Source organism: Littorina saxatilis, linkage group LG7 (genome assembly GCF_037325665.1).
Source record: "Littorina saxatilis isolate snail1 linkage group LG7, US_GU_Lsax_2.0, whole genome shotgun sequence".
NCBI lineage: Eukaryota > Metazoa > Mollusca > Gastropoda > Littorinimorpha > Littorinidae > Littorina > Littorina saxatilis.
This window is the reverse complement of record NC_090251.1, coordinates 5,041,368-5,067,024: the sequence shown is the minus strand read 5'-3', so window position 1 is coordinate 5,067,024 and position 25,657 is coordinate 5,041,368. Positions and strand designations below refer to the sequence as shown.

The 25,657-nt window shown below is 41.5% G+C and overlaps 1 protein-coding gene across 1 annotated transcript; it reads right to left on the bottom strand.

The window, feature by feature from the left end:
• Positions 1 to 869: 869 nt before the first annotated feature.
• Positions 870 to 25,135, bottom strand: LOC138970522 (prion-like-(Q/N-rich) domain-bearing protein 25). Its single transcript, XM_070342988.1, has 9 exons — positions 25,022 to 25,135; positions 24,101 to 24,181; positions 21,738 to 21,821; positions 16,745 to 16,861; positions 15,114 to 15,245; positions 7,950 to 7,982; positions 5,754 to 5,855; positions 2,152 to 2,176; positions 870 to 1,718 (listed from the first exon to the last, which is right to left on the bottom strand). The coding sequence occupies exons 1-9, from the start codon at positions 25,116 to 25,118 to the stop codon at positions 1,460 to 1,462; spliced, it is 930 nt and encodes a 309-aa protein (XP_070199089.1). The 5' UTR covers positions 25,119 to 25,135; the 3' UTR covers positions 870 to 1,459.
• Positions 25,136 to 25,657: the final 522 nt, after the last annotated feature.

The following is a 25,657-nucleotide window of genomic DNA, read 5'->3' as shown; positions in this document are numbered from 1 at the left end:
TTGCCGCCTAAAACGGACTCGTTTCTGTCCACAGCCAAAGCTTTTATCACACAAAACGTGCTATATATATATGACAGCTAAGACTGTATTTGTTACATTTTTAGCAGTGTTGACCCCGAGTTTCTACTGCACACACAAAATAATAGCAAAATCTTAAAGTATGTGTGAGTCCCCTAATATGGACCACCTTTAACAAATCGAAGAAAATAAAAGCTAAAGGCTATTTTCATTAATTCATTAAGAAGCTTGCAGAAAATAACCTATAACTAGCCCTCGAGATATCAATAATATATAACAAATAGTCTTCTTTTCGTGGAAGTTGATAATTTCACTTATTTTCACTCTGTTTTTGATAAGCTTCTTTAGTTTCCTGGTGTGCTTCAAATAATGCTCTCATCAACTCAAAACAGATAAATCTAAAGCATATTTTAATTAGTCTGACTTGCACACTAAGTTGTATCATGTTATTTTGAAGTATAGGAGGCTTTTTACAGTGATTCGTGAAGGCCTCTCCACTGGTCCATATTAGGCGCCCAGCTCCTAATATGGACCATTTGTGATTTTTTTTTGTATTTAATTTTTGCTGAATGTCTATCAAAGCTATTTTACTCTAATTAGGCCTGACGGTTAACCTTAGAGAGAAGGACTACCAAACACAAAATGAAACTTCTTCGCAAGAAAACAAGCCAGTTATCAGCATGAAACAAAAAGCGGTCCATATTAGGAGCCCTTCATACACACACACACACACGATCACACCGCCACCACCACAACTATTGACCACAACCGGACAGACGGATGGATCAAGAGAAAAGACAGAACGGCAAACAACTTTTCTCTTGCTCCCAAAGCACAAGACGAACAACAGCTTTGGATTGCTTAAAGACCGTTTTATAACAGATTGCAGGCCTATATTATACAAATGCAGTTATACAGATAACCCCCTTCATAGTTATAGGACTCGCAGTGGTTAAATACGGCGATAACAAATGTACTTCCAAAGTCAGTGAAGCATTTCCTATTTTGTTCTTCTTGTTTGCTTGGAAAGGGGAAAATGCTGGGACAAAACAAAACTTTGCTTTATTTTGTAATCAGTACGTTATTTGCGTTATAAATGTGCGAAAGAGCTTGACGGACGGGAGCAAAACATGAGATTTGTATATTTTTATTGTTATATATATAAAGTAGGCTATAATGTAGTCGGTGTGGGCTGATATGTGGTATCGAAATTACACGTCTCAAAATTTAGCAGTTACACTGCAATGTTCAACGGTTTACTAACTCACAGCTAGCTTTACGGTAGCTTCAACAGTAAAAAACGACAAATTAGACGTAATTCATATACAGAAAGGAATCAATTCATGTGGATATGCAAGTGCTCAATCAGTGAGGCTCTGAAGTTTCAAGAATCTGGGACAGTAGATCTGGGATTCTTTGGTTGTCAGTTTCGTCCCACTCTCTAGGACAGACCCAAGCGTCCGTTCTGTGGCCCCAGATCAGACTGGTTTTCATACTGTGAATCTAGCGTACTCTGGTCGCCGTACTGCGAGCCTGATTCATACTGTGAATCTGTAGTAGTATATTGGCTCTCGGGCTGCGAGCTCGTGTCAGACCTTGAGTCCATGCATTCGCTGGCAGCGTCGCTTGGCGCCGTTTGGGGCGCCGAGAGGATGTCCATGTCATGTGACAGCTTGGTCAGCTCGGCTAGGGATTGACGTCTGCAACATAGACACACGTGAGCGCACACGCACGGACGCACGCCCCCCCCCCCACATACACACGCAAAAACCCCTTCAGCCACCCCCCCCACACACACGCGCGCGCGTGCACACACGAACACACTCGCTAACATCCCACCCCCGCCCTCCACACAAACGAACACAGATCAGCACACACAACACACACACATACACACACACACACACACACACACACACACACACACACACACACACACACACACACACTCACGCTACACACACACATACATACACACACACACACTACACACACACACACACACACACACACACACACACACACACATTACATACACACACACACACACACACACACACACACACACTCACACACACACACACACACACACACACACACTGAAACGTCAAGACATACTAGAGGTAGTCCTACCTTTCCCTTGTCTCTGGGACCCAGTCTGCAACGAATGGAACAAGACAATGAGCGATCACTTTTTTCAGGATCAAATTTCTCACGTTCATTTATGATTACTAACCGAACTGAAGATTTGGCTTGAAGACGATCACAGTCACTGACTGACAATTGTAGGGGAAGGGCTCCTAATTATGGACCGGCTCCTAATATGGACCACCTCCTGTTCTGACAAACTAACGGCGCTAGAGCGCCGAAAAACGTTTTATTCGCTGTATTTACCCTCTCTGGATAACTTGCACATGTCAAAACAGTTGCAGAAACACAAATCTTAAAACCGTTAGGCTTTTTCTCTTTTTTTCACTGTTGGCAGCGTTCACTCTAAATTTGCCGCCTAAAACGGACTCGTTTCTGTCTACAGCCAAAGCTATTTTTACACAAAACGTGCTATATATGACAGCTAAGACCGCATTTGTTACATTTTAGCAGTTTTAACCCCGAGTTTCTACTGCAAACAAAAAATAATAGCATAATCTCAAAGTATGTGCGAGTCCCCTAATATGGACCACCTTCAATAAATCGAAGAAAATAAAAGCTGAAGGCTATTTTCATTGATTCATTAAGAAGCTTGCTGGAAATAACCTATAACTAGCCCTCGAGATTTAAAAAAAATATAACAAAAAGTCTTCTTTTCGTGGAAGTTGATAATTTCACTTATTTTCACTCTGTTTTTGATAAGCTTCTTTAGTTTCCTGGTGTGCTTCAAATAATGCTCTCATCAACCCGAAACAGATAAATCTAAGTATTTAATTTGAATTAGTCTGACTTGTATCATGTTATTGTGAAGTATAGGGGGCTTTTTACAGTGATTCGTGAAGGCCGCTTCACTGGTCCATATTAGGCGCCCAGGCTCCTAATATGGACCATTTGTGATTTTTTATGTATTTAATTTTTGCTGAAAGTCTATCAAAGCCATTTCACTCTAATTAGGCCTAACGGTTAACCTAAGAGAGAAGGACTACCAAACACAAAATGAAACTTCTTCGCAAGAAAACAAGCTAGTTATCAGCATGAAACAACAAGAAGGGCAAAGCCCATACGACTCACATGCTTGACCTTGACCTTTACATGACCTTGACAAATAACTAAACCTAGCAATGACATCATACACTAAGAACTGCTTTACACATTTTTCCTACCAAAATACATGTGACCTTGACCCAAGGTCAAGGTCATGCAACACAAAGCTGTTAATTCAAGACATAGGAAGTACAATGGTGCTTATTGGCTCTTTCTACCATGAGATATGGTCACTTTTAGTGGTTCACTACCTTATTTTGGTCACATTTCATAAGGGTCAAAGTGACCTTGACCTTGATCATATGTGACCAAATGTGTCTCATGATGAAAGCATAACATGTGCCCCACATAATTTTTAAGTTTGAAACAGTTATCTTCCATAGTTTAGGGTCAAGGTCACTTCAAAATATGTATACAATCCAACTTTGAAGAGCTCCTGTGACCTTGAACCAAGGTAAACCAAACTGGTATCAAAAGATGGGGCTTACTTTGCTTTATATATCATATATAGGTGAGGTATTCAATCTCAAAAACTTCAGAGAAAATGGGAAAAATGTGAAGAATAGCTGTTTTTTAGACAACATTTATGGCCCCTGCGACCTCGACCTTGAAGCAAGGTCAAGATGCTATGTATGTTTTTTGGGGCCTTGTCATCATACACCATCTTGCCAAATTTGGTACTGATAGACTGAATAGTGTCCAAGAAATATCCAACGTTAAAGTTTTCCGGACGTCCGGACGGACGGACGGACGACTCGGGTGAGTACATAGACTCACTTTTGCTTCGCATGTGAGTCAAAAAGTGGTCCATATTAGGAGCCCTTCCCCTAGGTACCACACTGTCCATATTTAGACCCTAACATGACCCCGCTGTGACCACGAGATTTGACGAAGGTAAACACAACTTGTGTGATGTTTAGCGGTCATCAAACCATTAACGTTTGGCAGCGGTATATATTACAGTGTTCTAGATGGTCGAACATATATAGCAACGATCTGTACGTGTAGATATTGCGTCACCCGTGACTCACTCTTTTCTCCAATGTTTCAAATGCATACGTTGTTTTGCTCCCACCAAGATCTTGGCTAACGCGTGACGTAAAAACTCGATTTGATGACGTTACCCGTTCACGTTCCCGAACACGTCCTGAAAAGTGCTGATCTTGCTGATATAGCTTCAATACCACCCGAGAAAACCGCAACAGGAAGTTTTTTCTTCTTTGGCCGGTGTAACACGAGAAAATTACTCCCACGAGATTTTGACTCCGGAGTAAAAATTTCGTACGAAAATGGTACTCCCTTTACGAAAAAGGTACTCCCCCATTACACGAGAAAATTACTCCCCACGACAGGTGAGTTCCTCGTAAACATTTCGTACACAAATGTTACTCCCCTGACGAATAAATAACGAATAAATTACTTCACCCTAAAACGAGCAATTTAACTTCCCATGCCAGGTATACGAAATGTTTACTCCCCTGTCCCCTGTTAGTCTTGGTGGTGTAAAGGGTGGAGGGAGGGTAGCGCGACATTTATTTGTGCTAGATCACATATTGGCATTGTCCCTTCGCCCGCATCCCATTTTCGCGTACGAGATTTTTACTGGAAGTGAAAAAAATGGGGAGTAAAAATTTCGTGGAGGGAGTAATTTTTTCGTGCCTTGGGGAGTTCTTTTCTCGTACGAAAGGTGTACTCGGAGTAAGAATTTCGTACGAAATTTATACTCCGGAGTAAATTTTTCGTGGATTACAAATTTCGTGTTACACCGGCCGCGGTGTCACGAACTGAAACCTCTGCTGAACAATCCTTCTCATTGCGGTCAATGCGCATGCGCCAATCTTGGAGTTAAAAATGCGACCCTTTGACCGAACGAACCATGGGTTAGGGTTAGGGTTAGGATTAGGGTAAGGGACTGTGTTAGGGTTAGGGTTAGGTTGTTCACGACCTGATTAATCTCCCCATGTTAGCGCATGCGCATTGACCACAATGAGAAGGATTGTTCAGGCAGAGTTTTCAGTTCGTGACACCGGCCTAACACAGATTCCTTTCTTTCTTTCTTTATTTGGTGTTTAACGTCGTTTTCAACCATTCAAGGTTATATCGTGACGGCACAGATTCCTACTAAGGCTCTATTTTGTATGGCTATCTTGCGTATTTGTTGTCTCTGGCTGATGCCGATGTTAACCGCTGTTGGCCGTGTTTGTGGTCAAAAACACTGTTTTGCGTTAATTTTGAGGGCGCCGACTTGTAGCAATGACCCCGTGGATTAATTTCAAAGTTTCAGGAAATTAAGTGATATTTCAAGTAGAATTTCTGAAGCATTTGTTCAGATGTTGTGCAACTTTCTGGAGGCGTCCGGGGGCTTCCGGCCCATAGGAAAAAATTTCGATAAAAAGCAAGGAGAATGGAGCCGTCAGGTGCAATCTGAGCAATCAGTTTTTCTTACTTTTCAAATGTCTTTCTTTCTGTTTTTTCTTCTTTTTTTTCGGCTAGGGGTGGTAGGTATCTTTCTGGCCAACACACGCACACAACCAGAGTCCTACCCAGATTCTTTCGCTGTCGCGAGTAGACAGCTGCTGCGACCAAGGCCGCCACCACACCAACTCCGACACTTAGCCCCACGACGAATCCAACTTTGGATACTCCTGCAAATTAATAATCATCATCACCACCATAGTCATCCTCACCATCTTCACCACCATCATCATCATCAGCAGCAGCAGCACCACCACCACCATCGTCATTATCATCATCATCAGCAGCAGCACCACCACCACAGCAGCACCACCACCACCATCGTCATTATCATCATCATCAGCACTACCACCACCACCACCGTCATTATCATCATCAGCAGCAGCAGCAGCACCACCACCACCATCGTCATTATCATCATCATCAGCAGCAGCACCACCACCACCACCATCGTCATTATCATCATCATCATCATCACCACCACCACCACCATCGTCATTATCATCATCAGCACCACCACCGTCATTATCATCATCAGCAGCAGCACCACCACCACCACCATCGTCATTATCATCATCATCAGCACCACCATCGTCATTATCATCATCATCACCACCACCATCGTCATTATCATCATCATCAGCAGCATCTTAACAAGTGCTATTCTTCAACAAGAAAAGCAAATGCTTATACGACTCACCTTTCGTCATATGTACAATAATTATGCATCAAAGATAAAGTCATTGCTGTTCTAGCTTCATAGTATAATGTTCTAGCTTCATAGTATAATGTTCTAGCTTCATAGTATAATGTTCTAGCTTCATAGTATAATGTTCTAGCTTCATAGTATAATGTTCTAGCTTCATAGTATAATGTTCAAGAGAACTTTGATTCCTACTTATTTACCCAAACTTGATCCCAATCCAATCCTAAGAAAATGCAACAGATACAAACATGCCCCAACCCCCACCGCCCCTTAACTCCCCAATAACTAGCCATTACCATTTCGAGTGAGAGGAAAAAAAATAGAAACAAATACACAAGAACCATAGTAGTTCCCTTTTTGACCTAGTTGCAGCCAAGTTGACTCCATTAATACAAGGCTGCTCAAAACACTCCCAGACCTCATTTCTCGCACTGTGGCATCATAATAAGATGTCATCACTAAAAGTCTAGCTTCCACTAAAATACCAGACGGGCGCAGTGGCGTGGTGGTAATTAAGACGTCGGGAGGTCGTGAGTTCGAATCCCGGTCGCTGCCGCCTGGTGGGTTAAGAGTGGAGATTTTTCCGATCTCCCAGGTCAACTTATGTGCAGACCTGCTTGTGACTTAACCCCCTTCGTGTGTACACGCAAGCACAAGACCAAGTGCGCACGGAAAAGATCCTGTTATCAATGTCAGAGTTCGGTGGGTTATAAAAACACGAAAATACCCAGCATGCCTCCGCCGAAATCGGCGTATGCTGCCTGAACGGCGGGGTAAAAACGGCCATACACGTAAAAATCCACTCGTGCTAAAAACATGAGTGAACGTGGGAGTCTTAGCCCATGAACGAAGAAGAAGAAGAACTAAAATACCACAGACGCTAACTTGTGACCTCAAATCAAACAATGACATTGCTTGATGTCATCGACTTATTTTCTTGATAGCCTGCAGACTGCAGACTCAGACTCAAAAGTTTACTCTCCTTATTTAAAACAAGGGAAATTGCCATGCAGTGTCAGGCGATCACAGACATAAAATACATCACATTTACTAAGAATGAAGGGTTGCACTTAAAACTATCAGAAGTTTTTTTTGCTCAAAGTATATTTTCATTAGTGATAGATCTTCTCCAGCAAACATTTGTATGCTGTGACCTTGACATTTGACAAAAACAAGCCAACTGTTTCATGTCTGAGAGATTATTAAAACCAGAAAGTGTGAGAAATGTGAGGTTATAGCTTTAAAAACATCAGACAAAACCTCAACGTTAAGTTTTCATAAACCGAACAACACCCCAAAGTGACTACAAAATTTGACGAGGGTTAACCAAACTGGGGTCATGTCGGGAGATCATCAATCCCTAGAAGTGTGCAAAGTTTCAAAGGTCCAGATTAAAAAAATATCCTAGATATCCTGAACGTTAAGTATTTACGTTGTCGGCCGGCCGATAGGCCGCCTGTCCGTACAGACGGACACTCAGCATTACTAAAACTCACGTATTACTCAGGTGAGTCGAAAATGTATTGGTAATGTATACAAGTGAAATACAATTACTTACCTTCCGTCTTTCCCACCGCCTTACTTAGTATGACTGAAACATTTCAAGACAGCACACATTGTTATCAGAAGGAAAATGAATAGTACATAAACAACAGACTATGTGCTTTACTCAATTAGCCCTTAAGATAACTGAGGACAAGTGACAGTGGTAACTTTTATGACTGGCATTCTTCTTCGCTTCTTTCATCTTGGATGCAGTAGACGAAAGCTACATCTTCTTGTGGTTTCACGGAATAGACGAAAGCTACATCTTCTTGTGGTTTCACGGAATAGACGAAAGCTACATCTTCTTGTGGTTTCACGGAATAGACGAAAGCTACATCTTCTTGTGGTTTCACGGAATAGACGAAAGCTACATCTTCTTGTGGTTTCACGGAATAGACGAAAGCTACATCTTCTTGTGGTTTCACGGAGTAGACGAAAGCTACATCTTCTTGTGGTTTCACGGAATAGACGAAAGCTACATCTTCTTGTGGTTTCACGGAGTAGACGAAAGCTACATCTTCTTGTGGTTTCACGGAATAGACGAAAGCTACATCTTCTTGTGGTTTCACGGAATAGACGAAAGCTACATCTTCTTGTGGTTTCACGGAGAAGACGAAAGCTACATCTTCTTGTGGTTTCACGGAGTAGACGAAAGCTACATCTTCTTGTGGTTTCACGGAATAGACGAAAGCTACATCTTCTTGTGGTTTCACGGAATAGACGAAAGCTACATCTTCTTGTGGTTTCACGGAATAGACGAAAGCTACATCTTCTTGTGGTTTCACGGAGAAGACGAAAGCTACATCTTCTTGTGGTTTCACGGAATAGACGAAAGCTACATCTTCTTGTGGTTTCACGGAATAGACGAAAGCTACATCTTCTTGTGGTTTCACGGAATAGACGAAAGCTACATCTTCTTGTGGTTTCACGGAATAGACGAAAGCTACATCTTCTTGTAGTTTCACGGAATAGACGAAAGCTACATCTTCTTGTGGTTTCACGGAATAGACGAAAGCTACATCTTCTTGTGGTTTCACGGAATAGACGAAAGCTACATCTTCTTGTGGTTTCACGGAATAGACGAAAGCTACATCTTCTTGTGGTTTCACGGAATAGACGAAAGCTACATCTTCTTGTGGTTTCACGGAATGGACGAAAGCTACATCTTCTTGTGGTTTCACGGAATAGACGAAAGCTACATCTTCTTGTGGTTTCACGGAATAGACGAAAGCTACATCTTCTTGTGGTTTCACGGAATAGACGAAAGCTACATCTTCTTGTGGTTTCACGGAATAGACGAAAGCTACATCTTCTTGTGGTTTCACGGAATAGACGAAAGCTACATCTTCTTGTAGTTTCACGGAATAGACGAAAGCTACATCTTCTTGTGGTTTCACGGAATAGACGAAAGCTACATCTTCTTGTGGTTTCACGGAATGGACGAAAGCTACATCTTCTTGTGGTTTCACGGAATAGACGAAAGCTACATCTTCTTGTGGTTTCACGGAGTAGACGAAAGCTACATCTTCTTGTGGTTTCACGGAATAGACGAAAGCTACATCTTCTTGTGGTTTCACGGAATAGACGAAAGCTACATCTTCTTGTGGTTTCACGGAATAGACGAAAGCTACATCTTCTTGTGGTTTCACGGAATAGACGAAAGCTACATCTTCTTGTGGTTTCACGGAATAGACGAAAGCTACATCTTCTTGTGGTTTCACGGAATAGACGAAAGCTACATCTTCTTGTGGTTTCACGGAATAGACGAAAGCTACATCTTCTTGTGGTTTCACGGAATAGACGAAAGCTACATCTTCTTGTGGTTTCACGGAATAGACGAAAGCTACATCTTCTTGTGGTTTCACGGAATAGACGAAAGCTACATCTTCTTGTGGTTTCACGGAATAGACGAAAGCTACATCTTCTTGTGGTTTCACGGAATAGACGAAAGCTACATCTTCTTGTGGTTTCACGGAATAGACGAAAGCTACATCTTCTTGTGGTTTCACGGAATAGACGAAAGCTACATCTTCTTGTGGTTTCACGGAATAGACGAAAGCTACATCTTCTTGTGGTTTCACGGAATAGACGAAAGCTACATCTTCTTGTGGTTTCACGGAATAGACGAAAGCTACATCTTCTTGTGGTTTCACGGAATAGACGAAAGCTACATCTTCTTGTGGTTTCACGGAATAGACGAAAGCTACATCTTCTTGTGGTTTCACGGAATAGACGAAAGCTACATCTTCTTGTGGTTTCACGGAATAGACGAAAGCTACATCTTCTTGTGGTTTCACGGAATAGACGAAAGCTACATCTTCTTGTGGTTTCACGGAATAGACGAAAGCTACATCTTCTTGTGGTTTCACGGAATAGACGAAAGCTACATCTTCTTGTGGTTTCACGGAATAGACGAAAGCTACATCTTCTTGTGGTTTCACGGAATAGACGAAAGCTACATCTTCTTGTGGTTTCACGGAATAGACGAAAGCTACATCTTCTTGTGGTTTCACGGAATAGACGAAAGCTACATCTTCTTGTGGTTTCACGGAATAGACGAAAGCTACATCTTCTTGTGGTTTCACGGAATAGACGAAAGCTACATCTTCTTGTGGTTTCACGGAATAGACGAAAGCTACATCTTCTTGTGGTTTCACGGAATAGACGAAAGCTACATCTTCTTGTGGTTTCACGGAATAGACGAAAGCTACATCTTCTTGTGGTTTCACGGAATAGACGAAAGCTACATCTTCTTGTGGTTTCACGGAATAGACGAAAGCTACATCTTCTTGTGGTTTCACGGAATAGACGAAAGCTACATCTTCTTGTGGTTTCACGGAATAGACGAAAGCTACATCTTCTTGTGGTTTCACGGAATAGACGAAAGCTACATCTTCTTGTGGTTTCACGGAATAGACGAAAGCTACATCTTCTTGTGGTTTCACGGAATAGACGAAAGCTACATCTTCTTGTGGTTTCACGGAATAGACGAAAGCTACATCTTCTTGTGGTTTCACGGAATAGACGAAAGCTACATCTTCTTGTGGTTTCACGGAATAGACGAAAGCTACATCTTCTTGTGGTTTCACGGAATAGACGAAAGCTACATCTTCTTGTGGTTTCACGGAATAGACGAAAGCTACATCTTCTTGTGGTTTCACGGAATAGACGAAAGCTACATCTTCTTGTGGTTTCACGGAATAGACGAAAGCTACATCTTCTTGTGGTTTCACGGAATAGACGAAAGCTACATCTTCTTGTGGTTTCACGGAATAGACGAAAGCTACATCTTCTTGTGCCTTGTGGTTTCACGGAATAGACGAAAGCTACATCTTCTTGTGGTTTCACGGAATAGACGAAAGCTACATCTTCTTGTGGTTTCACGGAATAGACGAAAGCTACATCTTCTTGTGGTTTCACGGAATAGACGAAAGCTACATCTTCTTGTGGTTTCACGGAATAGACGAAAGCTACATCTTCTTGTGGTTTCACGGAATAGACGAAAGCTACATCTTCTTGTGGTTTCACGGAATAGACGAAAGCTACATCTTCTTGTGGTTTCACGGAATAGACGAAAGCTACATCTTCTTGTGGTTTCACGGAATAGACGAAAGCTACATCTTCTTGTGGTTTCACGGAATGGACGAAAGCTACATCTTCTTGTGGTTTCACGGAATAGACGAAAGCTACATCTTCTTGTGGTTTCACGGAATAGACGAAAGCTACATCTTCTTGTGGTTTCACGGAATAGACGAAAGCTACATCTTCTTGTGGTTTCACGGAATAGACGAAAGCTACATCTTCTTGTGGTTTCACGGAATAGACGAAAGCTACATCTTCTTGTGGTTTCACGGAATAGACGTAAGCTACATCTTCTTGTGGTTTCACGGAATGGACGAAAGCTACATCTTCTTGTGGTTTCACGGAATAGACGAAAGCTACATCTTCTTGTGGTTTCACGGAATAGACGAAAGCTACATCTTCTTGTGGTTTCACGGAATAGACGAAAGCTACATCTTCTTGTGGTTTCACGGAATAGACGAAAGCTACATCTTCTTGTGGTTTCACGGAATAGACGAAAGCTACATCTTCTTGTGGTTTCACGGAATAGACGAAAGCTACATCTTCTTGTGGTTTCACGGAGTACCTCAGGTTCTTTATGGGCAGCTAAAGCTGACTTTTTGCCGGTAGAATCTACAGACCTACATGCAGTGTAGCAATGCTACGGCGTGATGATATTGACGACAACCAAAATCGTGCGTGGATGCTGACATGGCTTACTACCTTTAAGTGGACAGACCTATAGTGTAGCAATGCTAGAGTGTGATGATATTCACGACAACCAAAATCCTGCGTGGTTTCTGACATGGCTACATCATTAAGTTGTCAGACCTACAGGGAAGCAATGCCTGGGGTGTGAGAATTCTCACAGAAGCCAAAAAGCTTGCGTGGGTTCTGGCATGGCTAAACATTTTTTAAGTGTAGCAAAGAGTGTGAGAATACTCAAGTCAACCAAACTCCTGCGTGGGTTCTGGCATGGCTACAATTTTCATATTTAGTCAAGTTTTGACTAAATATTTTAACATCGAGGGGGAATCGAAACGAGGGTCGTGGTGTATGTGCGTGTGTCTGTCTGTCTGTCTGTCTGTGTGTGTGTGTAGAGCGATTCAGACTAAACTACTGGACCGATCTTTATGAAATTTGACATGAGAGTTCCTGGGTATGAAATCCCCGAACGTTTTTTTTCATTTTTTTGATAAATGTCTTTGATGACGTCATATCCGGCTTTTCGTGAAAGTTGAGGCGGCACTGTCACGCCCTCATTTTTCAACCAAATCGGTTGAAATTTTGGTCAAGTAATCTTCGATGAAGCCCGGACTTCGGTATTGCATTTCAGCTTGGTGGCTTAAAAATTAATTAATGACTTTGGTCATTAAAAATCTGAAAATTGTAAAAAAAAATAAAAATTTATAAAACGATCCAAATTTACGTTTATCTTATTCTCCATCATTTGCTGATTCCAAAAACATATAAATATGTTATATTCGGATTAAAAACAAGCTCTGAAAATTAAATATATAAAAATTATTATCAAAATTAAATTGTCCAAATCAATTTAAAAACACTTTCATCTTATTTCTTGTCGGTTCCTGATTCCAAAAACATATAGATATGATATGTTTGGATTAAAAACACGCTCAGAAAGTTAAAACAAAGAGAGGTACAGAAACGCGTGCTATCCTTCTTAGCGCAACTACTACCCCGCTCTTCTTGTCAATTTCACTGCCTTTGCCATGAGCGGTGGACTGACGATGCTACGAGTATACGGTCTTGCTGAAAAATGGCATTGCGTTCAGTTTCATTCTGTGAGTTCGACAGCTACTTGACTAAATATTGTATTTTCGCCTTACGCGACTTGTTTTTATATTTAGTCAAGTTTTGACTAAATATTTTAACATCGAGGGGGAATCGAAACGAGGGTCGTGGTGTATGTGCGTGTGTGTGTCTGTGTGTCTGTGTGTGTGTGTGTGTGTGTGTGTGTAGAGCGATTCAGACTAAACTACTGAACCGATCTTTATGAAATTTGACATGAGAGTTCCTGGGTATGAAATCCCCGAACGTTTTTTTCATTTTTTTGATAAATGTCTTTGATGACGTCATATCCGGCTTTTCGTGAAAGTTGAGGCGGCACTGTCACGCCCTCATTTTTCAACCAAATTGGTTGAAATTTTGGTCAAGTAATCTTCGACGAAGCCCGGGATTCGGTATTGCATTTCAGCTTGGTGGCTTAAAAATTAATTAATGACTTTGGTCATTAAAAATCTGAAAATTGTAAAAAAAAATAAAATTGTATAAACCAATCCAATTTTACGTTTATCTTATTCTCCATCATTTGCTGATTCCAAAAACATATAAATATGTTATATTCGGATTAAAAACAAGCTCTGAAAATTAAATATATAAAAATTATTATCAATTTTTTTTTTTGAAATCAATTTAAAAACACTTTCATCTTATTCCTTGTCGGTTCCTGATTCCAAAAACATATAGATATGATATGTTTGGATTAAAAACACGCTCAGAAAGTTAAAACAAAGAGAGGTACAGAAAAGCGTGCTATCCTTCTTAGCGCAACTACTACCCCGCTCTTCTTGTCAATTTCACTGCCTTTGCCATGAGCGGTGGACTGACGATGCTACGAGTATACGGTCTTGCTGAAAAATGGCATTGCGTTCAGTTTCATTCTGTGAGTTCGACAGCTACTTGACTAAATATTGTATTTTCGCCTTACGCGACTTGTTTATATTTAGTCAAGTTTTGACTAAATATTTTAACATCGAGGGGGAATCGAAACGAGGGTCGTGGTGTATGTGCGTCTGTCTGTCTGTGTGTGTGTGTAGAGCGATTCAGACTAAACTACTGGACCGATCTTTATGAAATTTGACATGAGAGTTCCTGGGTATGAAATCCCCGAACGTTTTTTTCATTTTTTTGATAAATGTCTTTGATGACGTCATATCCGGCTTTTCGTGAAAGTTGAGGCGGCACTGTCACGCCCTCATTTTTCAACCAAATTGGTTGAAATTTTGGTCAAGTAATCTTCGACGAAGCCCGGACTTCGGTATTGCATTTCAGCTTGGTGGCTTAAAAATTAATTAATGACTTTGGTCATTAAAAATCTGAAAATTGTAAAAAAAAATTAAAATTTATAAAACGATCCAAATTTACGTTTATCTTATTCTCCATCATTTGCTGATTCCAAAAACATATAAATAAGTTATATTCGGATTAAAAACAAGCTCTGAAAATTAAATATATAAAAATTATTATCAAAATTAAATTGTCCAAATCAATTTAAAAACACTTTCATCTTATTCCTTGTCGGTTCCTGATTCCAAAAACATATAGATACGATATGTCGCTCAGAAAGTTAAAACAAAGAGAGGTACAGAAAAGCGTGCTATCCTTCTTAGCGCAACTACTACCCCGCTCTTCTTGTCAATTTCACTGCCTTTGCCATGAGCGGTGGACTGACGATGCTACGAGTATACGGTCTTGCTGAAAAATGGCATTGCGTTCAGTTTCATTCTGTGAGTTCGACAGCTACTTGACAAAATATTGTATTTTCGCCTTACGCGACTTGTTTAAGTGTAGCAAAGAATGTGAGGATACTCACGACAGCCAAACTCCTGCGTGGTTTGTGACGTGGCTCCACAGGTACAGGTCTCAGCCACGCAGTCGGCCCCTGGCACTGCGCACGGCCTGGCCACCTTGTCACAATCAGACCCCACCCGCCCCGGCAGTGGCTCTGTCACACAATCACAATAACAATTTATTTCTCCATATAGCATAAGAATTTGTCCTGGTGTGGAAACACTCATACATCTTTGCATGTATACACTCCTTGCATATACGGCTACAACAACACCAACAACAACAACAACAACAACAACAACAACAACAACAACAACAACAACAACAGCAACAACAACGTCAAAGTCATCACCTAAAAGGAATTCATCATCGTATTTACAAAATAGTGTTGTATATAAATGTACAACTGAATGTATATATATGATACATCTCTGCCCCGATCAGAAAACGTACCATTACCCCCATTAAACTTCCCGTGTGAAAAATTGCCGAGTTGTACCGACTCTACATTTTCATTGATTGGTTAATTGGTACCCTGCGTTTTTTAAGGTCGATTATGGGGGTATCCTTATTCGATCACGTGATTCCTGTGACAAAAACCTTTGATCCGAAAAATTGTTTCAGATAGCCAAGTTAAGTGCCCTTAATCCCTTATAAACTTTGTATGAAATAACACGGGCGTGAATTTTTTAGTTGTGATACGAAAAATATCGCAATAATTGTTTCCAAAGTTTACATATAGCATCGTCCTCAAATTTACAGTATTCAAGTTCCAGAAAAAAAATACTCACTTGGTTGCAAAAGTTACGACGGACAGGAGTTTTGTTGTATGTTTTGATTGAGTTCACACGTGTGCAATTGATATTGTTGCTTACAGTACACAAAACTGTTCATTGGGCATCGATTGGTTGGTTATTGTCTTGTATTGTCCCTACAGTCTATATTTTTTTGTTTGTTTCCAGCCGACCACGAAGGGCCATATCAGGGCGGTGCTGCTTTGACATATAACGTGCGCCACACACAAGACAGAAGTCGCAGAACAGGCTTCATGTCTCACCCAGTCACATTATTCTGACACCGGACCAACCAGTCCTAGCACTAACCCCACAATGCCAGACGCCAGCCTAGCAGCCACTAGATTGCCAATTTTAAAGTCTTATGTATGACCCGGCCGGGGTTCGAACCCACGACCTCCCGATCACGGGGCGGACGCCTTACCACTAGGCCAACCGTGCCGGTTACAGTCTATATATGACTCCGGGACCCATGCAAGTTTGTTTTTATTCTCAGTTTACATGGCAGTGGCCATGCTTAACCCTTACACTGGTGCAATTCTGTAACACATGTTACATAGCCACTGGTGAAGTAACAGAGAAAAAAAGAAAGAAAAACGGTCATATAGGTTTTCGCATCAAAGGGAGGTAATCGGAACCGACCAAACAGACTTAGCCAGTAGCGCGACATATGTTGTGACAACCAGGTGACAGTATACGTAAAGTAGCGTGACATGTCGCGACAACCAGCCTAGTTTCCTTCGGGCCTATCGCAGTAAAAATGCAGGAGGTTCCAAAAAGCTCATGTCTGTTCACATTTGTTTCTTTCAATCTTGTTAAGAAATCTTGATCTGGTTTAAAAAGTCCCAAAGAAACTTACCACAGACCAAGTTGTGTTGTTTTGACGTGGTCGGGTCACACTCACACGTGTCGTTCACGCACACGGCCCCGACGGGACACGCTTGGCTGGCGTTACACGCCTGACCCACCACCAGACCTGCACGACACACGCGGACACTTTTGGCTCTTCGCTTTTGTTGAGTTCAAAGACACACATTCACAGAATACCACTTAAAGCTGTGGTCTCTATGACTACCCCGGGCTAGGTGTTTGAAAAAGCTTGGGCTGAGAATCTTGTACAGAGTTTTGTACAACGAAGGCGGCCTGAAACTCGACCAAAACAGTGTTTATTCAACAATTTATAGATAATTCGACCAAAACAGTGTTTATTCAACAATTTATAGATAATTTGACCAAAACAGTGTTTATTCAACACTTCATAGATAATTCAACAAAATACATGTTCAGGATCAACAACAAGCTCAAGCTTATGGTGGTGACCCTAACATGAGAATTTATCATACGGATTACAATATCTAGCGACGAGGCTTTGACAAATATGTCTTTAAACCAAAAAAAATTAAGAAACAAACAAAATATGCATACATATAGATATATATATTTATATATATATATATATATGTATAGGTTACAACACGAGTGGTTTTTTATATGGCTTGTATTTCAGTCAAGACCCAGCGGATGAATATCATCGGGAGACACGAGCCTTTGGCGAGTGTCTCTCGATTGATATTCCCGCTGGGTCTTGACTGAAATACAAGCCATATAAAAAACCACGAGTGTTGTAATCTGTATATCCCATTCTACCATCAAACACAAAGTGTAGACTACTAGCGGCACTGTTGCGATCTGTGCAGGGTAAAACTGTTGCCAGCGAGACTTAGCCCTTTTGCAACCTTAAACTAAGTGACCGTCGCTGAAAAAATAAAACGAATGAGTGCATCGATAAGTACGCGGTAACACTACTTTCAGACCATTTAAAAGCTTTAAGTAAAGGTTCATAAGTTGCAAGAAAGTAATGAAGTCGAATAGAAATTAATTTAGTTGAAGCGCACAATTCTTTTGTTTTGCGTTTCAGGTCGGCAGAACGGGCGAAACGGGTTTGGGACCCATTTGGCTTACTCGATTCAGAATTGATTCCACGTTGTTTTTCTCGAACGTGTGTAATTAGGCTTATTGACAGAGAAGCAAATCTTAGGGAACAAATATGTAGGTTTAGATTTAACCATTTGCTCCCTATTTGAAATGTATCTACGTGATTAACTGTTTTGCGAGTGTGTTTGCATGGATGAACTTAAACTGGTATGGGTGAGAGGAAAACGCGACCGACACGTCTGTCACCGCCGATTGATTGCATTTTGAAGGAATATGACTGGATTACGGAAAAATATGTGGACTTACTGCAGAGCCAGGCAAAAGAGTAGACTTGCTCGCAAAACATGTGAAACAGCCGATGTTTGATAGCTGAAGGCGCACACCGGCAAAACACACTACCGACAGATTCTCAAAAGTCGTCTGCTAACGATGCAAGGGGAGGGTACTCGTGTTTTTGTTTTGGTTCGCTAGCATCTGGTTATCTTGTAAGTTGAATGTTCGTTTTTTTCGACCTGCATTGCATTCATTATGAAAGAAACTTTTGCTTATTGCATCTCATACATCAGATCAGTTCTGAGATTCATTTTTGCGTGCAACTGATATGGTTTTCTGAGCCGTGCAATACGATTTTAGAACTTCATACAAATGTGTCACATTGTTCGGCGCGAGCGAGGTCAAAGGTCGGGAGGAAAGTAGTCCTTTGCCCAAATCGGAATCTGCACTATCATATATTTTTTGGAGTCCATGATGTATTTATTGAGCTATAAAAATACAACATATATACCCATACTGAAGTAACAGAGACAAAGAAGGGAGGTCATGGGATATAGATATATATATTTATAAACTATACATATTTGACAAACAACAAAGGTATAATGGAGACAGGACACGACAATAGAATGGACACAAAATATAAGTAGAAAGAGGATCGGAGAGAGAGAGAGAGAGAGAGAGAGAGAGAGAGAGAGAGAGAGAGAGAGAGAGAGAGAGAGAGAGAGAGAGAGAGAGAGAGAGAGAGAGAGAGAGAGAGAGAGAGAGAGAGAGAGAGAGAGAGAGAGAGAGAGAGAGAGAGAGAGAGAGAGAGAGAGAGAGAGAGTACATAAGTATACAACACAATTTTATATACCATTTACAATTATAATAACTTCCTAATTAAATTTAGACTCAATTTTTGTTTATAGGGCATGTTGCACTCAATTTAGTCTTGGCTTTTGTTGAGTCCAAAGACACAACTTCACAGAATTCCACTTAAAGCTGTGGTTTCTCTATGACTACCCCGGGCTAGGTGTTAGAAAAGATAGGGCTGAGAATCTTGTACAGAATTCTGTACAACGAAGGCGGCCTGAAACTCGACCAACACTGCCAGCATGACCCTATTAGCTTCAGTCAACGCTTGACTTATGCGCTGGTACCTTCCTTTTTAATTTATGGGCTAAGCATACTCTATTTCCAAGAAATATCGTGGGGAAAAAATAGAGCGTCTCAGCAGAGATTCGAACCGCTTTTTTGTACAGAACACCCCACCCCGGATAATCATAGAGAGACCTCAGCTTTAACTGGAACTATAGCGTAACTCGGGCACCCAATGGTAAGATGGCGACTGATCTATCACGTGACGTTCTAATTCGCGCCCTTTTTAACTATTCTGATTGTTCGCGATTTATGCAAATCATAGCCTATGACATCATTTCTAAACAGACACCCGGGCCTTTTCGTCGTCATCTTCATTACCACCATGACGATAAGGATGAAGATCACAATGCGGTGGCTGACGACAATGCCATGAACATAGCAGATCAGCGGTGAAAAGAGGACGATGAAGTGGCTGACGACAATGCCATGAACATAGCAGATCAGCGGTGAAAAGAGGACGATGAAGTGGCTGACGACAATGCCATGAACATAGCAGATCAGCGGTGAAAAGAGGACGATGAAGTGGCTGACGACAATGCCATGAACATAGCAGATCAGCGGTGAAAAGAGGACGATGAAGTGGCTGACGACAATGCCATGAACATAGCAGATCAGCGGTGAAAAGAGGACGATGAAGTGGCTGACGACAATGCCATGAACATAGCAGATCAGCGGTGAAAAGAGGACGATGAAGTGGCTGACGACAATGCCATGAACATAGCAGATCAGCGGTGAAAAGAGGACGATGAAGTGGCTGACGACAATGCCATGAACATAGCAGATCAGCGGTGAAAAGAGGACGATGAAGTGGCTGACGACAATGCCATGAACATAGCAGATCAGCGGTGAAAAGAGGACGATGAAGTGGCTGACGACAATGCCATGAACATAGCAGATCAGCGGTGAAAAGAGGACGATGAAGTGGCTGACGACAATGCCATGAACATAGCAGATCAGCGGTGAAAAGAGGACGATGAAGTGGCTGACGACAATGCCATGAACATAGCAGATCAGCGGTGAAAAGAGGACGATGAAGTGGCTGACGACAATGCCATGAACATAGCAGATCAGCGGTGAAAAGAGGACGATGAAGAAATGTAACGGTCCGACAAATGTCTGTCTTTTGTAGTCATGACTAACAGGGCATACACAACAAGTGTCGGCCTTTTGTAATAATAAGAAGAACATTTATATAGCGCTAAATCAAAAACTTTCGTTAAAAAGGCTTGCTCTAAGCGCTTGACATCTAAACTAAAACGTCATTCACACTCTTTACAATGATGTACAAGAACTTCATGTCACACTCTTTCATTCAGTATAGCACCATTCACACAGTTGTTATTCTGTACAAGACAATAAGTTAGTCTAACATTTAGAATGTTCATAAGATGAAAACAAGAGAAAACCAGACTGATTAAAACAACTGCTTAGTGCTAACAAAGCATGAATCTTAATGATAACGTAATACATGTAGCCATGACAAACAGGGTATACACAACAAGTGTCAGTCTTTTGTAGCCATGACAAACAGGGTATACACAACAAGTGTCGGCCTTTTGTAACCATGACAAACGGGGTATACACAACAAGTGTCGGTCTTTTGTAGCCATGACAAACAGGGTATCCACAACAAGTGTCGGCCTTTTGTAACCATGACAAACGGGGTATACACAACAAGTGTCGGTCTTTTGTAGCCATGACAAACGGGGTATACACAACAAGTGTCGGTCTTTTGTAGCCATGACAAACAGGGTATACACAACAAGTGTCGGTCTTTTGTAGCCATGACAAACAGGGTATACACAACAAGTGTCGGCCTTTTGTAGCCATGACAAACAGGGTATACACAACAAGTGTCGGTCTTTTGTAGCCATGACAAACAGGGTATACACAACAAGTGTCGGTCTTTTGTAGCCATGACAAACAGGGTATACACAACAAGTGTCGGTCTTTTGTAGCCATGACAAACAGGGTATACACAACAAGTGTCGGTCTTTTGTAGCCATGACAAACAGGGTATACACAACAAGTGTCGGTCTTTTGTAGCCATGACAAACAGGGTATACACAACAAGTGTCGGTCTTTTGTAGCCATGACAAACAGGGTATACACAACAAGTGTCGGTCTTTTGTAGCCATGACAAACAGGGTATACACAACAAGTGTCGGTCTTTTGTAGCCATGACAAGCAGGGTAAAGCACAACAAGTGTCGGACCTTTGTAGCCATGACAAACAGGGTAAGGCACAACAGATGTCTGACCTTTGTAGCCATGACAAACGGGGTGAATCACAAGAGTGTCGGTCTTTTGTAGCCATGACAAACAGGGTAAAGCACAACAGATGTCGGTCGTTGTCGGTCGTAGTCATGACATACAGCGTAATTAAAGCACAACAAGTGTGAATCTACTGTGATCATGACATACAGAGTAAAGCACAACAAGTTTGAATCTACTGTAATTATGACATACAGTGTGAAGCACAACAAATGTCAGACCACTCACGGCATTTCTGCATCCAGTCACAACTGGTTCCAGACTCACAGTTGTCTGTGTCTACAGCACGGCAGTGGCCATTCATCTTTATTTCTGAAAACATTCACAAACCGGCAATCTTTGGACATATTCATGATGTTATGTCTTTACATACGTTTACCTGAAGATGACAAGAAAACTAGAAAAGGGATTTATAGATATATTTTTTATACATATAATTATATACGTGTGTTACAGTTAATCTGTGAAACCAGGGAATACGTGTATTAACTAAACTATTTTAGGTAATACATGAATTAACTGTTTTTTTCCGTCAGTTAATTCATGTATTACCTAGTTAATACACTCGTCGCGATATAACCTTCGTGGTTCAAAACGACGTTAAACACCAACAAGTCGCGTAAGGCGAAAATACAATATTTAGTCAAGTAGCTGTCGAACTAGTCACAGAATGAAACTGAACGCAATGCAATTTTTCAGCAAGACCGTATACTCATAGCATCGTCAGTCCACCGTTCAGGCAGTGAAATTGACAAGAAGAGCGGTTTAGTAGTTGCGCTGAGAAGGATAGCACGCTTTTCTATACCTCTCTTCGTTTTAACTTTCTGAGCGTGTTTTTAATCCAAACATATCATATCTATATGTTTTTGGAATCAGGAACCGACAATAAGATGAAAGTGTTTTTAAATTGATTTGGACAATTTAATTTTGATAATAAGTTTTATATTTTGAATTTTCAGAGCTTGTTTTTAATCCAAATATAACATATTTATATGTTTTTGGAATAAGAAAATAATGGAGAATAAGATAAACGTAAATTTGGATCGTTTTATAATTTTGTATTTTTTTTTACAATTTTCCGATTTTTCATGACCAAAGTCATTAATTAATTTTTAAGCCATCACGCTGAAATGCAATACCGAAGTCCGGGCTTCGTCGAAGACTACTTGACCAAAATTTCAACCAATTTGGTTGAAAAATGAGAGCGTGACAGTGCCGCCTCAACTTTCACGAAAAGCCGGATATGACGTCATCAAAGACATTTATCGAAAAAAGGAGAAAAACGTTCGGGGATATCAATCCCAGGAACTCTCATGTAAAATTTCATAAAGATCGGCCCAGTAGTTTGGTCTGAATCGCTCTACACGCACGCACGCACGCACGCACGCACACACACACACACACACACACACATACACCACGACCCTCGTTTCGATTCCCCCTCGATGTTAAAATATTTAGTCAAAACTTGACTAAATATAAAAAAAGAAAGAAAGATAGTTAATACACGAATTCCCTGGTTTCACAGATTAACTGTAACATATATATATACAAGTCAAGTCAAGTATTCAAGTCTGCATCTGCATTTCCGGACAAAGGTGTGTTGACCCCCCCCCCCCTCCCTTATTATAAGAGATCATTTTAAGTTATTTCCCTTGGTATTCAAACAAGTACATGTATCATGTCAATCATCCAATCTGGAGTCTTGAAATTTCTCAACGTTGTAAGTCTAAGAGAACCTGACAAAATGCACTTTTGATACATTTTGTTTTTATGAAAGCAGTGACCTTAAAGGCCAACATCGGCGCGCGGCAGATGTAGCTCTAGTTTCTTGTGCAGGCAACGCTAAATGTAGCTCTGTGGCCTTCTACCATAACAAGGCTGTGTCTCTATGACGGCTTACTAGTGCCAAAACCTCAGAATTGTAATTATCAAGGGAAAATTAGTAATTTTCCCTTGATAATTACCATTTTCACGTGTTTATTACTAATTTTCCCGGGAAAATTACTAATTTTCCCGGAATAATTACTAACTTTCACCTGTTAATTACTAATGTTTAGTTTTGGCTCACTTCCTGACGGATTGCTAGTGCCAAAACTGAAAATTAGTAATTTTCCCGTGAAAATGAGTAACTAACAGGTGAAAACAGTAACTGACAGCGTTAATTAGTAATTATCACGTGATAATGGGTAACCCCAGGTTTTGGCACTTGTAAGCCGTCATAGGGCTTACTAGTGCCAAAACCTCATAATTGTAATTATCAAGGGAAAATTAGTAATTTTCCCTTGATAATTACCATTCTCACGTGTTAATTACTAATTTTCCCGGGAAAATTACTAACTTTCACCTGTTAATTACTAATGTTTAGTTTTGGCTCACTTCCTGACGGATTGCTAGTGCCAAAACGAAAAATTAGTCATTTTCCCGTGAAAATAACTAATTATCCCGTGAAAATGAGTAACTAACGAGTGAAAACAGTAACTGACAGCGTTAATTAGTAATTATCACGTGATAATGGGTAACCCCAGGTTTTGGCACTTGTAAGCCGTCATAGGTCTCCTGGAGACTGATGTTCGGCTTTAACAGCTTACTGCACTCGTGGTTGGAATCGCAAATGGCGCCCGCAGGACAGAATTTTTCGGCTCCTCGACACGCTTCACCGTACTGCAGACCTGCAAACATTTTATTTATGTACACAGCAATGGTGGAATGAGCGCACAGAAATATCAAAGTTACAGATTAAGGATTCCTTTATCTCTCCCTCTGTCTCTTCTTCTGTCTCTCCCTCTGTGTCTGTCCTTACCCTATCTTTTTCTCTGAGGTATGATCATTGATGTAACTCTTTGTCTCCTCTTTTCTCTGTACCCCCCCCCCCCTCCCCTACCCCTCCCCTCAGCTGTCCAGTCCGGCCTGGCAGTCTATGGCGACACGCAACATGTGTTATCAACACAGCAAAGTTGCAATGACTACACAGACGTATCACGTCGCACACTGATACAAATGAGAGATGTAGGAGGGTTGCCCTAAAAGTTCGTAGCCTACATATGAACCAGACTAATTAGGGTTTGAACATTGGCCTTTGCACCGGCCCCGTTAAAGCTAACATGTCATGTGTGTCATCATAATTTTCATGACGTCATCAGAAATCAAAGTTGTCTTTATTGACAGCCCTGGTAGCTCTCTCTTTACCTTTCCTCTCTCCCCCTAACCTCCCCCCTCCTCTCTCTTTCTCTCTCTCTCTGCCCCGCCCCACTCCCTCGCTCAGTCTCCTGTCCTCCCCTCAGTGTGACCGGGGCCGAGCTGCACGAGAAAATTACCAACCGGATGGGAGCCAGCCGCGGTGCTCGATTGTTTAAAATTGAAATGTGTTGTCATGTCAACGAATCAGACCCCGCGGTTTGTTCTCACACCACGGTGGGTGGCTCCCACTTTCGCTTCGTGCACCTCAGCCCTGGCTGCGCCGTGACCAGCAGAGTCTGACCACGCTGGACAGAAGAGGAGTGTCCACTTACTGCACTTGTTGTCGCTGTCACAAAAGGCGTGCGTGCCACACTGTCCGTCGCTTGTACATGACGTGCCCAGGGCTTTTTCTGCAAGCAGAACCAACATGTGTAAAAGGCCAAAATCACCTTCTGAACAGACGCTGTTCGGAAGTAACTCTGTCAGGATTTTCAAGCGGTGTGGCAGAGTTAACGCCCCGGGCCAGACACTGAGGCGGAAGTGCGACACGCTGCTGACGGCTTTTAGCTCCCATGGAGTCGAACAACTGACTCTGATGTGTATGTTATGCATAGTGCGCTTTGTACGACACCATTTTCTTTCGCAACTACGCACATCAGAGCCACGATTCACTGCCGATTGCTTGCAGTGGTCGCTAAAGCGCGTGTACTTTTCCAATCAAGCCAAAACACGTTGTCAACGAACACTGCAGGCCAGCGAGTATTCAAGTAACGACAATCGGCAGCAAATCCTGGCTCCATTGTGCATATGTTCCAAAGAAAAGGTTGTCATATATTAACCGTACTCTACATATCATTCAAATCAGAGTCAGTTGTTCGTCGCGGTGAACGCAGGTAAAAGCCAACAGCAGCGTGCTGCACTTCCGCCCCAGTGTGTGGGGCGTTCACTCTACCACACTACTTGAAAAT